We start from the raw sequence: 15,133 nt of genomic DNA, 5'->3' as shown, positions 1-15,133 counted from the left end.
CCCCACACACACACACTTGGTCACCTTCCCATAAGTCATAAAATGACATCCTCATAGTACCAAGGATGCACACTGTGGACGAGCCCTGGTCCTAGTGCTGGGTTCCTGTGTTTTTGGCTTGTCTGCCGCTCGTGCCGCTCGGGTCATAGGGTCTGGACGGTGGTTAAGCCGTTCATTTGTTAGTACTTACATCATCACTGTTCAGTATTTTACCGCTCAGATCCTCACGGCCCCTGTTGGTTTCCGTCCTTCTCCCTCTGCACACCTGTATCATTATCCATTCTCTTGTTCGCTTTTTGAACACCGTTCTTACCTCTGTGGCACCATAATGATCGTCCAGGTTCCGTTGCTCCGAGGAGCCATAGTGCCTTGATGGGAAAATGGCGTTAGAGCTGAGACCTGGTGCTCTCAGCCCTAATGGCATGTGTCCCATTAGGTCCTTCAGCTGACACAGCAGGGCATAGTTTGTATCATACATGCCTATAAATGGTTCCGCAAGGATTTGTGATAGCTGTAGCTATTGTGAGCCGAACACAATGTATAGGGAGGCACCATCTCTAATCCCCTCAGCAGAGGTCACTTGAGCGTTCTCCCTGGCTCAGGATACAGTGTAGACTTGTCTTGCTTGGGATTCTTGGCTGATACCCCCATGGAAAACAGTGACATCAGCAGAGCCCAGTGCATAGTTTTTTGGGTTTTTTTGTTTTGTTTTGTTTTGTTTTGTTTTGCTTCAAGCTACACATCTTACTCCTGTCTGGTGACACATAGGTCAGCGCCTCTTTTCCTCCCTTGACTTTATTTTACACACTGATCGATTTTTTCTTCATTCTACCCTTTTCCCGTCTGGGAGTTTACAACTCCAGGAATGATCTCTCACAACATACAGACAGTAAGGTCTGCCCTGGGCTCCCTGGGTTTTGACGGAAGTACGCACAGCACATCGATAAAATAATTGTTTAGTATGTAGCCTTTTAGACTGGCCCTTGTTACTTAGCTCTGTGTATCCAAGAACCAGTTATGTGCATTTTGCATGAATTTATACAGTCTTTCTCCACCCTGCTGTCATCTGAGTAACAGGATAGATGATGATGATGATGTGTGTGTGACGCGAGTAACCCCTTTTCACACATGTGGAGATCAGAGGACAGCTTTATGGGGTTTGTTTTCTCCTTCCACCTTCACAAGGGTCCTGGGGATTGAACTCAGGTCATCCAGGCTGTGTTGCAAGCTTCTGTATGCGCTGAGCCCTCTTGCTGGCCCTGATGCTGCATCCCTGTTAGTTATAGTCCGCACCGTGCACAGTGAATGTCTTCAGTTTATTTTTTTCCTAACTCAAATTTCAGATCCTTTGACCAATTTCCTGCTAATTCTCACTAGCTCCCATAACCCAGGCCCAGGAAATAACCATTTAATCCCCTGTCATGTATGTGACTCTTTTAGGTTGCATAACTGAGATAAGGTACACTTTGTCTTTCTGTGACATTGGGAGTTTAATAATGGCGCCGAGAGCTGATATTTTCAACATACAATTAAACGTTGCCCTTATTTTTGTCCAGAAACCAAGAAATTCGTTAATCTCCTATTTCTGAAACTCCCTTCCACGTGACCGTAGGAGAGTGATGATTTCTCTAGAACTCAGCTGAATGTAGTATGTGGGCCGTATTACGAAGGGACACACAGGCCCTTCTTCAGGTTCTGGATCTCTCGTAGATAAAAGAATTTAAAAAATTGCCTCCGAGGGAACTCAAGGACATTTTACTGGACTCAGTGGGAGAAAACAGCAGGGTAGGAAGCTGACTATCTTAGTGGGTGCTGGGAGGAGGGAAATGGGAAGAGAAGTGAGGGACAGAGGGAATAGGGAGAGGGAGGGCGGGAAGGCGGAAGGGGAAGAAGGGAGAAAGAGGGAGGGGGAAGAGAGAGCCGGGGAGGGAGGCAGGAAGGGATAAAGGGAAGGGATGGGGGCTTTCTTTTGGAACTGAAAGTCAAATTCTCATTCTTAGCAGTCAAGTTACTCTTTCTGAGTCAGAAGTTAAGGTAGGTTGAGGGGCAGAACTCTTTGAGCCGCTACTTGGACGGGGCTGGAGTGGGTAACTTCTGGGTACCTGTGCCAGGCTTAGGGAGTGAGTCTTTGTTGAGGGAGGGATGACGGGGTTGTGAGTATGAAGTCATCAAGGGAGTGCCTACTGCTCCCATTTTCCTATAAGCTTCCTTTTACCTTTTGGCTTTAGGCTGTTGAGGTTGTAAACCAGGATTCTCTCTTTATGGAGGGGTGTGGGGGGGGGGGTAGGGTCCCTGCCTCCTGTGGACAAGTGTTGGGGCTTGGTCTGGTTCTGCTGTGCATTCAGATGCTAAATCCTGTACCCCAAGATCTGCTTGCCCCAAGACAGTTTCCATGTATGCCAGCCTTTGTTATGTACACCCTGATCCTCAATTTAAAGTGAACTGGTCAGTAAAAGGCTAGATAGAGCCTGCGATTGGGCAGGAGAGAGGGAAAGGTGGGACTTGAGGATTGAATGAGGGCACCCAGGAGAGAGCCAGGAAGGAGGAGAAAGGCTGCCCATGGGGCTGGATGGATCATGAGCATGTGTCGAGAAGAAGTGGACCTCGAGGATAACCCTGGAGAGAATCAAACAGCAGGCAAGCAAAGACATAGAGCTGGGATGTAAGTTAGGGTACCTCAACACTTGCCCAATCTAGGCTTGCAAATCAAATACCAGGGTTTTGTGTCTTGTATACAGGCTAGCTAGAATATATAATTCATTTTTACAAACCAGGGAAACGCAGTCTGCGTTAAACTCGGACCAGGCTATTTGTAAAGGCCTTTGACTCAAAAAGGCCTTCACTGTCGATATCAGACAGGATGCACTCCACCATCATCTGGTCAGCTTGTGCCAGAGGAAGCTTATGTAGTGATGTGTATGTGCATGGTGCCTGGGATGCACCTGTCCGCCAATGTTCCTGGCATCCTTTGTCACAGTGACGGGGAAATCTTCCTGACGACATTCTCATTGGACCCACTCCCGTATGTGTGATAACTGGCACCCCCCGTGCTGATGTTAGTCCATAGAATATAGACACAGAGCCATGTGGAGTCAGGTGCCTGTACTTTTTGCTATTATTAAGTATGTCCTACATTCACTGGGCCCGGGAGGAAGACAGCCAGAGGCCATGGGACTCTATGGTGAGCAAATACGGGGTGGAGAGATGAGAGGATGAAGAGGCGGAACTAGGAGGAACAGCCTGATGTGAGAGGCCTGGCTGCCACCTGAAGCCATCCATGGTGATGATGTTCAAGGACTTCACTGAGGTGTCCCTAGACAAAGGGGCAGGCCACCAACAGCTGGCTCTGTGCCTGTCCCGGTGGGGCACGCCCTCTAATCTTGCCTGTGTAGTTCAGACAGCTGGTCCTGGTAAGGCTGACCAACTCAGCTACCACCCAGGCCCATATACACACACATACACACACACACACACACATATACACACACACATATATATACATATATATATATGTATATATATACACATACATATATACATACATACACACATATATGTATGTGTATATACACACACATGTGTGTATATGCATATATATATACTTATATGTACACATATACTTATATATATGTGTATATATATATATATAATTTCATTTTCTTTTGGGGAATTACAAGGGTGGAGGGAAGATATGGAAGGACTGGGAAATGAGTGGGATTGGGGTGCATTATGTGAAATTCACATATAATCAATAAAAAATATGAAAAAAAAGTCTTCCATTCAGCTCCCCTTTGTTACGTTATTCTACATCTATCTGTTTACCCACAGGCTTGGGAAATTCAATTGTCTTCTCCAGTTAACTTGACTCTGCCGTGCTGGCATATCCATACTTTGTTAGTGCCTTTTCAACAAATGTATAAATGATGCAGTGGTCTTTTTGGGAATGTTAACCCAAATTAAGCCCTTACAGTAGAAGAAAACACTTTTGTCCCTGTTAATGTAATTACATACATAGACTATTAAGTTCATCTGTAATTATTGGGTCTCTTGAATTATTGGGTCTCTTTAGGTCTAACTTTAAAGGACTGACAGTGAAATTTCTAAAACATCAAGAAATCATACTGCCAAACAGAAAGCCAAAAATATAATTTACATTCACATGATAGACTGGTCAAGGACTACTTTGTAACAAATCCAAAGAATAAAGCTCTAAACAAATTCCTTTAAAGCTCTCTAAACAAATTCCTTTAAAGCTCGTCTTTGTTAAAAGTTAATACCTGACAACACCCTTGTATCTGAAAAGATAAGACTAAGAGTAGAAAAAATGGGAGTCTTTTCTTCTTTTTTTTTCTTTTTCTTTTTTTTTTTGTTTTTAAACGGAGAGGTTTACTTTTAGTATCATAGACCAACCTATTGTGATTATCTGAAAACCCAGGCATGACAGTAAATGGCTATCTGACTAGAAGAACTAGGAAAAACAGGAGTGAAAATCAGAACTAGTGTAAATCATCAGCTACTGGTAAGGAACAAAGGAGAGGCCAAGGGGAGGTTGGTAGCTTTGCCATTTCCCAAGAGAATACATGATATTTCAGCAGGCCTTGTTTCAGTTGTTCAATTCTGCTGCAAATTCTTTCACACATGTGTCTTTTCCTATCGTAAATGTTAATATTTTACTACTTAAATCAGCAGGTTCTGTCTCACATTTGTTTCTCCTTTGGCTTTGTGCTTGGTTAAGAACGTAAATAAATGTATGAAAGCTGAACTCATTGTTTTCAACTTGGAAAGGTTGTCCCGATGTGAGGGTTAAAAAGACCCTTCAAAAATAAAAGTGCTCAGTAAGAATTAATTTGCATAGTGGGGATGGAAAGGTAAATTACTTTCGCTAGGATTGTTTCTATTTAGAACCATCGTTTTGGAAATAAAAGTGCGTTTCTAGCTTTAAAAAAAATGGTCGTCTGTTCTTTTTAATTGTGTGTACATTCTTGTATGTTTGTATGTGCATGGGGTACTGTGCTTTCAGAGATTAGAGAGTCAGGCCCCGCCCCCTGTCCCCGACACATACCCCCTCCCCCTGGAACTCAAGTCATAGGTTCCAAGCTGCTCAGTATGGGTGCTGGAAACAAGACTCCAGTCTTTTGCAAGAACTCTTAACCACTGAGCCATCTCTTTGGCCCCTCTTACCCCCAGTTTTAGTCTCCCTGTATTTTAATTCCATTTCTGTAGAGATGTCTGAGACTTGATTCTGTGCTTGTGACATCCTGGTGGATGTTGATTCTGTTGGAGGACTCTAGAGAGGGGAGGCTGTTGGTCATGTTCCTAACCTAGGATGTCACACTCCAGGTGTGGTCTATTGTCTCTAGCGCTAACTGGATCATTGTTACTCCCTCAAATCATTGACTACACAGATAGTTAAAGAATACAGTTACTTCTCATTCTAGCGGTAGATAAGTCAGTTTCTCTTATCATCGGGATCAAATAAAGAGAAGCTGAGGTCTGCTTAATGTGGTCTTCTGTTAATTCTCCGTGGGTCGATTGGAGCTCTCAGCTCAGCTCACTAGGATGATTGACAGCTTTATGTCAGGGGAGTTCCAGGGAGTGACGATTTGGGCCACTGGAGTCTCTCATGTGAAACCGAGTGTTGGCCTGGAATCTCTGGAACTCAGACAGTGGCCGAATGGGTTTTAATCATTATTGGAAATGGGCGAAACTGGTGAGCAGAGCGACTTCAAAGCCTTCAGCTCTGTTGGAGGCAAGCAAGAATGTGTAACCCCCTGCGTTATTACCAGAATCACTTTTGTGGAGGGGACCCCTTTCTCAACGTGGAGGAACCAGCCCCTCAAGTCCGGCCACACTAGAAGAAGGAATATTCAACTTTATGCTTTTTTAAAAAAAATGTTTATTTAGGTAATTCCTACATTATAAGATGATCGAGCCTGTTCGTAAGACTTTGGAACTGCTATTTAGAGTTGGGCAATGGTTAATTTTGTGACAAATTATTAACTTGGGACAACTGTAAAAGTTATACCTCCTAGGTGGCCTTCAGCATTCCAGTCTCTTCTGGCTAAATGGAGCCTTGCCTTTGTCCTGATGTCTCACTGGTATGGGTGGGGGCATGCAATCAGAAAGTGATAAATTTTTTCCTTGCAGTTTTTCAGAAAATCTGAAACTGCATTGCTAGATAAAACAAACAAACAAACAAAAAAACAAAAAAACAAAAAACAAAAAAAACCCCAAAGAAACAAAAACATAGCAGGTCAGTTTTGTCGGGCAGTGAAGCATTTTGTTCAGAGGAAAATGTCTGCTCCATTTGATCGAAAGTTTTGATGGTTCAGAAAGCCACTCAGCATAACTTTGCGACTTTGCCTAATGGAAGGGTAGGGAAGCCAACTTTGGCTAAGAAACGTTACGAGACACTGAGACACAGGCAGCAGAATCTTACCCTCTCAAGTGATGAATTTTCCCCTTTAGAATGAGAAGGCCGGGCTGGGGGGATGACTCTGTGGGTAAAGGTGCTAGACCCCGAGACATGAGTTCAATCCCCAGTCCCACATGTGGAAGGAGAGAACCAGTTCTTATAAATTGTCCGCAGACATCCGCACGTGTGCTACACTGCCTCCAAGACCACCATACTTGTAAACCAAGAAGGCATATGATAGATAACTTAGACAAGGCAGGCAGGCACCTTGGGAATTTTGTATTAAATCACTTTCTGTCTTGTTTAAGATTTTTTTTTTAATGTTTTAAAACTACGTTGATATATTATGTCAATATTATTTGCTGCCAAATCAAATAGTGTGTCTGCAGATTTTACAGAAAAGAAAAAGGAGAACAAACAAAACAAAACCAAGCAGAAAAACCCCAGCCAACCAACTAAACAAGCAAAACACCAAACCAGTCTTCAGTTACTAAATGTACAGGGCAGAGAACACTGTCCCAGGCAAAGGGCTACTTTTCTTTGAATAACTATTTCCTTGGAGTAATATATAAGTATCAGTCATTTCACCCTCGCTGTGTCCCCCGAGAGAAGGAATAAAAAAGAAAAGATGTATTTTGATTTATAGTTTGAGAAACTTCAGTTCCATCATCCTTGACGTCGCTGATTCTGGGCCCATGATGTTAGCTAGGTAGAGCTTTAACAGTGTGGGAGGAGCTGGCAGAGGACAAAGCTCATCTCAGGGAGGACAGGATGGAGAAGGAGAAGGCGGCACTGGGACCAGGTGTAAATACTTCCAAGATGTGCCTTACTGACCTACTTCCTCAGTTAAGCCCCAATTCCTAACATTTCCAGAACGTCTCAAAATAGTACCCCCTGCTGGAGACCAGGCATCCAGCACACGGAGTCTGTTAGGGAAGGGTTCCTATTCAAGGTGTAAGGCTGCCTCTCTTTGCTGTCACCTGGAGCTTGTACCCGGATCTGAACTGGGTGACAAGCGTCTCCTAGTTTGTTACCTGCCCTTGCACTTACTGCTTTGACAGGCAAAGCCTTTAAGGTGTATCGTCTGTTTTTAAGATGCTAGGATGTGAAACTAAGTCTGATCGGCTTCTTCCTGCGCCGTTTGTCTTGGAGATCTTACCCCCTCCCCACCAATAGCACTGCTAGCGTCTTAGTCTGACCCTTTAATACAGTTCTTTATGTTTTGGTGCCCCCCCCACACCGTTAAATTGTTTTCATCGCTACTTCATAGCTGTAGTTTTGCTGCTGTTACAAATCGTAATGTAAGTACCCGATATGCCAACCCTAAAGAGGTCACAAACCCACAGGTGGAGAACCATGGCATTAGGGTTCTGGAAGTGCAGATCAAGCTGCTGCAGTGCAGATGTCTGGTGAAGGGCCTTTACTTACAAAGGCAAGGCAGCTCTTGGGCATCTTTGTATGAGGATGTGAACCCAGTTCAGAAAGCTGTGGTCCCTTTTCATAACTTCTTCAAAGTCCCACCTCCTGCTACCATCTCCGTGGGGCTTAGGTATCAGGAAGTGAATTTTGGAATGATTAAAGCGTTTAAGTTTGGGGACGCAGCTCTGTGTTTGCCTAGCACACACAGTGAACGTGTCCGGTTCCCCAGAACAAAAAATACAAGGGAAAACAAGAAACCCATCCAAGAGCCGGGTGGTGGTGGCGCACACCTTTAGTCCCAGCACTTGAAAGGCAGAGGCAGGGGGATTGCTGAGATCCTGGTCTACAGAGCAAGTTCCAGGATATTCAGGGCTGTACAGAGGAACCCTGTTTTAAAAAACAAAACAAAACAAAGAAACTCAAACAAACAAGGAAACAAAAAAACTAAAACAACAACAAAAATCCCTTTCTGCAGTAGATTGAGGGATGGCCTTGTTGTGAGCTTTATAATGTGCCTTGTTAATGCAGCAAACTCAGGTCCCCTCTTTTCTGTTTAAGACTGAGATGTAGTATTACCATGTACTTATGCCTGTGTTTCTGAAGGCTTGTGCAACAGTTCAGTCTTGTCGGCTGAAATGTGATACACTTCAATCGTGCCTTACCAAACTATAAAAAAGAGGGTGTACCTTCTAGCTTTGTGTCTAAAATTTAACATTGAAATGTAGCTGCTCATCAGGTTGTGTGTATGGATCTTGTGGAATACACAGAATTTAATATTCAGAAACAACCACTTTAAAGCCGCTTCTGCTATCTTTGGCAAAGGCAAACAAATAATTTTCTTGGGATTGCATATTTCATAAGTGATAAAAGTTTTAATGCTGCGAAGTGGCTGTTGAAACTTATTGAAAAACGTTCTGAGAATTTTCCTAGTGTTTGTCCCGAGAAACGGATTTCAAATTTAGTACCCTAAGGATGGGGTCTGGTTGCTTTTAGACTCCTCTTTCACATTTTATTACCTGTGACTGTTGATTTTTGAGTAAAAAAAAAAAAAAAAGCCTTGTATTATTTTGCGCTGTATATGAAAGCATTGTATTATTTTGCACTGTATATGATCAAGGCGTGGGGAAGGGACGTCATCTCAGCTCTTTCCCTTCTTTTGTGGACTGTATCAAAGCTGTCTTTACAAAAACCTCCCCTCTCAGCTACTGTTTATTTGCTGTGGCTGGAAATCAAGTCCATAAACGGAGAAAATGGTCCTGGCCTCTTGAGCGAGACCACAGGGCACAGCCGTGTCTGGACCAGTGTGGCTGCTCATGGCTGTGTAGAATTCTAGTGGTTTGCGTGTGTCATCCACCAAGCTAAGGCAGGGTCCCCGTAGCATAGATGAACACTTAATGGGTCACAGTGAGCTTTCCTTCTCAAGTCGGTGAGGCCCAGGCAGGCTGTAATAGTGAGGTTTCTCACCTTCCCCGTGGCCATGAGTAGAGACCAGTCTGTCATCATGAAGGCTATTGTACCCTCATCGCTGGGAGCACCAGCTTGCCAGTACTCTGTCAAAGTTGTTTCTTCTTGTCCCCAGGGGAGCTGCCAGGTAAACTGGCTAGACACCTCGATTCTGTGTGGCTGGCCACTTGAGGATTTGGGAAGGAAGGCAAGCCTGTGAGGCAGGGATGAACATCCCCCTGCTGTTCATAGCAGCTGGATTCATCACAGCTGGATCCCGTGTGCCATTTGCTGCCTGCCCCAGGAAAGGTGCCAGACATGCAAAGGCTAGAATGGTATAGCCCAGACTTTTTGCTCTGCCACATTTGTTTCTCTTTGTTTCCGGCTGTGACAGTGGTTAACTCCTGAGGGGTCTGTGTTAGTTTTGGGCAGTCTGTGAAAGAAAGGGGAGATGCTTCTTAAAAAAAAAAAAAAAGAGTTAATTGTTAGTTAGGGCAGGCCAGGTTAAGATTCTGGTGCAAATTTCAAGTTTGTTCTTTCTTTCTTTCCTTCTTTCTCTCTTCCTTCCTTCCTTCCTTTCTTCCTTTCTTCCTTCCTCCTTTCCTTTCTTCCCTCCCTCCTTCCTTCCTTTCTTTTTTTCTCTTTATCCTTTTCTATCTCTTTATCCCTTTCCCAATGTCCCTTTTGTTTTTCCTATAAAGCCAGAGGTAAAACAAATGTGCAAATAACACATCTGTTTAGTACTTCTCCACGAATGAAGGACTGTCTGTCTCTGAATGCCATTACCACAGGTGAAGTATGAGGTGCCGGATTCTATTCCTGTCTTTGAGGGGGCTAAACACCCCCTCCCCCGCTGAGCTTCCCTATGTCCCCTTCTGTCCTATTTTGGCAATTATAGTTACTGGCTCCAGGGCCTGCTGGCAAATGTTTCTCTAGACCCTATGCTATCAGGTGAATATCTGTATATTGTTTCTGTGATTTGCATAATCTATTAAATACCAGGTGCATATATATCTGTTGATTCCTTGTGAGGGAGTGGTATATTGTCTTATTTAAGGGCTGAGCAGCTAGCAGTCATTTTTGTTCTTAGCACTCTGGCCAGTTACAAGTCTCTTCATGAAATGCCACCCATCGCAAAAGGTTTCTCTGGTCAGTGTGGAGCCCTACACTAACCCAGGGATATGAAGGCAGTTTGACCCAATTCCACCTTTCTTGCCCTGTCAGCCGAGGTATCCTCGGAGTCCAGAAGAGGGCGTCTTATTGACATTGGACCCTTTCTGTCACCTGACGTTCGGGGCTCTTACTTGGAACCCGTGTGTGTGTGTGTGTGTGTGTGTGTGTGTGTGTGTGTGTGTTTCTCCTAGCACAGCAAGAGCATCTCACTTGCCTGGTATTGAAATCCACAGCTAACTAGACACGAGTCACTGAATTCTTCTGCCCATTATAGTTGAAGTTTAGAAGTAGAAAAATGCACAGTTGAAGTTGAGAAGTATAAGAATGCCTAAGAGGGAAAGAATACTGTCGGGAGGGTGGAGAGCTCTGGGAAAATGTCAGCTGCTGCTTATACCCCAGAGGCCTCCGGCTTCAGAGTTGTGTGTGTGAGACTGTGTCACCTCTCAGGTCTTAAGGAGGACAGAGACCTATTCTCACACCTTGAGAGGACTTTTGTTTTCTGGGATTTCTTCCGTACACAGAGACACCTGGCTCGCAGGACACTTTTTATGCTTACTGGCCTTAAATTTTATCATTTTGGCCAAGGGTATACGAGTACAGTTTTTAGGAGAGCCCGGTTTCCAAAGTTAAGGTTTTGATGTGTATGTATCTATATGTATCTCAATAATCAACTTTCTACGTTAGCCCTAGAGATTAGTTCATCTCTGTGAAACAACTCGCTCTTGAAGAATTACATGGGAAAATGACAGGGATGCGTAATCTTTTGTAGCTTGTGTGTGTGTGTTTTCACACGTGCTTGAGAGTGTGCATAGGTGTCCACATGTGTGTCTGCTTATGAGTGCACGTGTGCGCGTATGTGTGTGTACACATGTGTGTATCTGACTTGTTCATGTGGCTCTTGTATTAGTGTTCACTCACTGTGTCTTTTCGACCTCACAGTCAAATGCGGACAATGACATAGCGAGGTAAGGTTCAAGACAGCTAGCTGCCGGCCACTTGAACTTGGGATTTAAATACTTCTCAGGTAGACAGTTACTTCTAATACCATTGTGAAGTTCTTTGTATCCGGGGTACCTCTTGGGCAGCTGTGCCTGGAGAGTGGAAGGCAAGCCCGGAGGAGGTGGCTATACCATCCCATGCCAACTTCCTGGCTACCAGGCAGAGAGGGCCCTCAGTGCAGAAGTGGAAAGGTTTGTGCTTATAGGGCACTCAGAGTTTATGTGGTCTAGATGCTGGAGTGTATATGTGTGTATGTGGGTGCCTATATATGTGTATGTGTTTATGTGCATATATGTGTATGTGTAAATGTATGTGTGTGAATATATGTGTGTTTGTATATGTGTATGAATATGAATGTGTCTGTGGTAGTGTGTATGTGTGTATTTGTGTTTATGTGTATATATGTCTGTTTATGTGTATATGTATGTGAGTTTGTATGTGTTTATGTGTGTGCAGTATATTATGTATATATGAATATCTGCACATATATATATTTGTGTATATATGCATGCATATATGTATTCAGGTGTTTGCATATATGAATGCATGTTTATACACATGTGTCTGCATATACATGTGTATACTTATGTTTGTATGTGGTCTCTATATGTGTATATGTATGTGAATATGTTCTCTGTGTGTATGCGTGTATATGTGTCTGTGTGTCTAAGTGTGTGTGCATGTTTGTATATATGTGCATATGTTTGTGTGCCTGTGCATGTGTGTGTTTAAAGCAGAGCAGAAGTTGGAGAAAAGTTAGCCCCTCCTCGAGTGGAAAGTTTGCAGACTTTGTTTGCTGTCTTGCTTTGGTCAATGTTGCCCTGCCTCTCCCGGGCTTCCTTCTCTGTGTGATCAGCGATGTCAGTCTGGGTGAGCTTCTCAAAGGATGATGGGAAGACAGACAAGCATTGAGCACAGTCTGGAATGAGTGCCCCCCCGACCCCCCATCCTGCCTTCCTGTACCTTGCTGTCATCGGGGAGTCACCCGACTATCACTAGAACTCTCAGGGCAGCCCCTGGGGCTACTGCTTCCAGGGCAGATGTTGCACTAGAGTGCCCCACTGAAGTCTGGGTCACATCTCTTCCACAGCGCTCTAAAGATAACTCCGTATAATGGAGCATTATTTTAACATTCCAACGTGTTGTTGCTTCATCTTCGAGATGAAGTTGAGGACACTCCTGGCAACGATGGAGGGAAAGGGAGAGGGTTTTCTGGCCAGCCAGAGAATCATGGAAGAGAGGGATGTGTGTAGCCACCCACTTGAATGCTGAGAACTGAGCCAGGCTTTCCTGGGGGAAGAGTCTCTGTGGAGGTTAGCTGTTTTGTGTTAGATATTTGTCTTGGACATCGCACACTCTTTCCGTTGCTCAGGCCTCTGTCACCCGCCCCCAGCTTCCCTCCACGCAGGATTATCAGAAGAGGGAGACTAAGAGCCACAAGTTAATGATCCCATTAGTACAAACGACAGGCAAATGTCAGGCTCTCTAAGGATGGAAGAGGTCTCCCCACAGCCGCAGGCTGCTGGAGCCTTCGCCTTGGCTTGGAAGTGAAGAGGACCGAGGCCGCTCCACCTACCCCAGCTCCACCACCTTCTGCGTTCTCAGGGCAGACATTGGCTAGGTGCCAATCAAGATGTTCCACTTCTCCGTTGGCTATGCCTAAGAGTTCTCGGTTTGGGCTCTTCTTTGTTTGTTTGTTTTTGTTTTTCTTACTCAGAATGGTTCAGGTTGGGAAACCCCTCTGAGCGAGGCTTGTCAAAGTCTAGCAGACATGCAGATTGTATGTTCATTAGAAGTACATGACGGAGTGAGATACAAACCCAGAACTTGGCCCGTATGCTTTTCCCGCCATCAGATATGTACACATACCTATTAAATCTTGTCTACTAACGAACACCGACTTATTAATACATGCTCATATACATAGCCCTTTCTTCGGCCTTCATCAAGAGTTTTAAAACATCATCTCATAAGCTGTGAGTGTGTGTGTGTGCGCGCCTTTCAAATTTCAAATGCAGAATCCAGCTGATACATCCAGTAATAGTCACTTGCAGATGGCGTGACTCAACATTGTCTGTACAGTTTCCTGGAAGTCCTTCAATCTAGAATGTCAGTAACTCACTGCACGGGCTTGTGTTTTCTTCTTGCTGTAATCCCCCCCCCCCACCACCACCACCAGGAACTCGTATCCAAGTACTAATATCGAAACACTTCAAACGCTCCAAGCTGGAACAGGGATGGAATGTCAGGAATGTTTGAGGGGGAAATACTTATTTTTTATGAGTGTTCTTCTAAACTATAGCTTTGGGAATTGTAACGTAAGATGCTTTCCCAATGAAGTACTGCGAGCCGTAAACAGGCAAACATGGCCGCCTAGCAGGAAGCAGGAGCGAGGCAGGCATCTCTTAGGTTTTTTGTTTTTTTGTTTTTTGTTTTTTCTTTTACTCAAGAGAGATTAAAAGCACATTTGCCAGTGAATTTGTTTAAAAACAACACACGTGGTGCCTGGTTCTGATTCCAGGGGTAGGAGAAATGATCTCTGGTTAATGTAATCTTGGTCTTGCTCTGCGGCGTTGACGTGCATGTAAGTTGCATGAGGCTTGCCTGTGTTTCTACTCTTGAGCTGTTCTTCTTGGGTTTGGCTTCTGTAGGCTGGCCAGTCCTCCTAGTGAACTCTTCAGTGTGATAGGCTGGGGCCCAGGGCTGGAGCAGCCACAAGGACTGGAACCTGGTGTTGAAGGTGAGAGACAGTAAAACAGATGGCCACAGACTCTCAGCCCACCACATCTTTGGAGGCCGATCTCCTTCTTAGAACCAGCTGTTGCCTACTTGGTCTGCTATGGGTTTACCCTTCCCTCAAACTCTCCAGCCACGAGATATTTGAGTCTCCAGGGTTTAGAGTTAGTGCCTAATTTGTACAAACACCGTTAGGGAACTTAAAGGTTAGGGAAGTTGTATGCAAATAGGAAATCTAAACCAGAACCCATGTGTTTCCGAGACCTGAACCCATTTAACCTGGACTCGGCAAAAGCCAAATGCTAATTTAGCATCTTGACTCAGCCGAAGCAGAAACAAATGCGTGTCGAGCCTGGTTTCAGGGCTCTCCCAGATGCCCCGAGTTGAGGTGAAACGTAAAATGGGGGCCTCGGCACCTGTGTTGGTGAACTGCTTCCTGATGCTGTTCCTGTGTGAGGCTTGCAGAAGAGCCTCTGCTTTTCTGGCTCCCTTTTGTCACAGACATGCTTGCTGTCTTCCAGTCTATTCCATGATACAGAAAAGGCCCTCCACTCTGTTCTGGGCAGGAGAGATGTTCATTTGAAGAGGGAGGGGATTGATCGAGCAGCTTGGTCATCCATTAGACTCAGAAGCCTGAGCTGGGGGTCCTATCTAAAAGGTCTTGGGGACATGGCTTTCACTCGGTTCCTAGGCCTCATCTAATATGAGCAGAGCTGCTGGGCAGTCTTTACATTCAGCCTCTACTTTGATATCAGTATTCCAGGTATTTATCTATCTTGCTGATTCAGAAAACCTGCATTGTGGGCCTGCAATATGGCTTAGTAGGTAAACCAAGCCTTATGATATGAGTTCGAACCCTTGGCAACTCAAGTGGCAGAAAAAGAGAGCCTTCCTCCTCTGATCTTCACACACACACACACACACACACACTGTGGCACAAGTAGTATG

At 44.6% G+C, this 15,133-nt stretch overlaps 2 protein-coding genes across 4 annotated transcripts in view; one reads left to right on the top strand and one right to left on the bottom strand.

The window, feature by feature from the left end:
- Positions 1-15,133, top strand: part of Bicc1 (BicC family RNA binding protein 1) — a 228,400-nt gene that overhangs the window by 25,864 nt on the left and 187,403 nt on the right. The window lies entirely within an intron of this gene.
- Positions 1-15,133, bottom strand: part of LOC116075375 (U6 snRNA-associated Sm-like protein LSm7) — a 45,135-nt gene that overhangs the window by 15,173 nt on the left and 14,829 nt on the right. The window contains exon 2 of the mRNA XM_031348503.1: positions 314-480. Within this exon, the coding sequence (XP_031204363.1) occupies positions 314-480 (167 nt within the window). The remainder of the gene's footprint in view (positions 1-313; positions 481-15,133) is intronic.

The sequence above is a fragment of the Mastomys coucha genome, unplaced genomic scaffold, assembly GCF_008632895.1.
Source record: "Mastomys coucha isolate ucsf_1 unplaced genomic scaffold, UCSF_Mcou_1 pScaffold3, whole genome shotgun sequence".
Taxonomy (NCBI): domain Eukaryota; kingdom Metazoa; phylum Chordata; class Mammalia; order Rodentia; family Muridae; genus Mastomys; species Mastomys coucha.
This window is presented reverse-complemented; position numbering and strand designations above follow the sequence as displayed.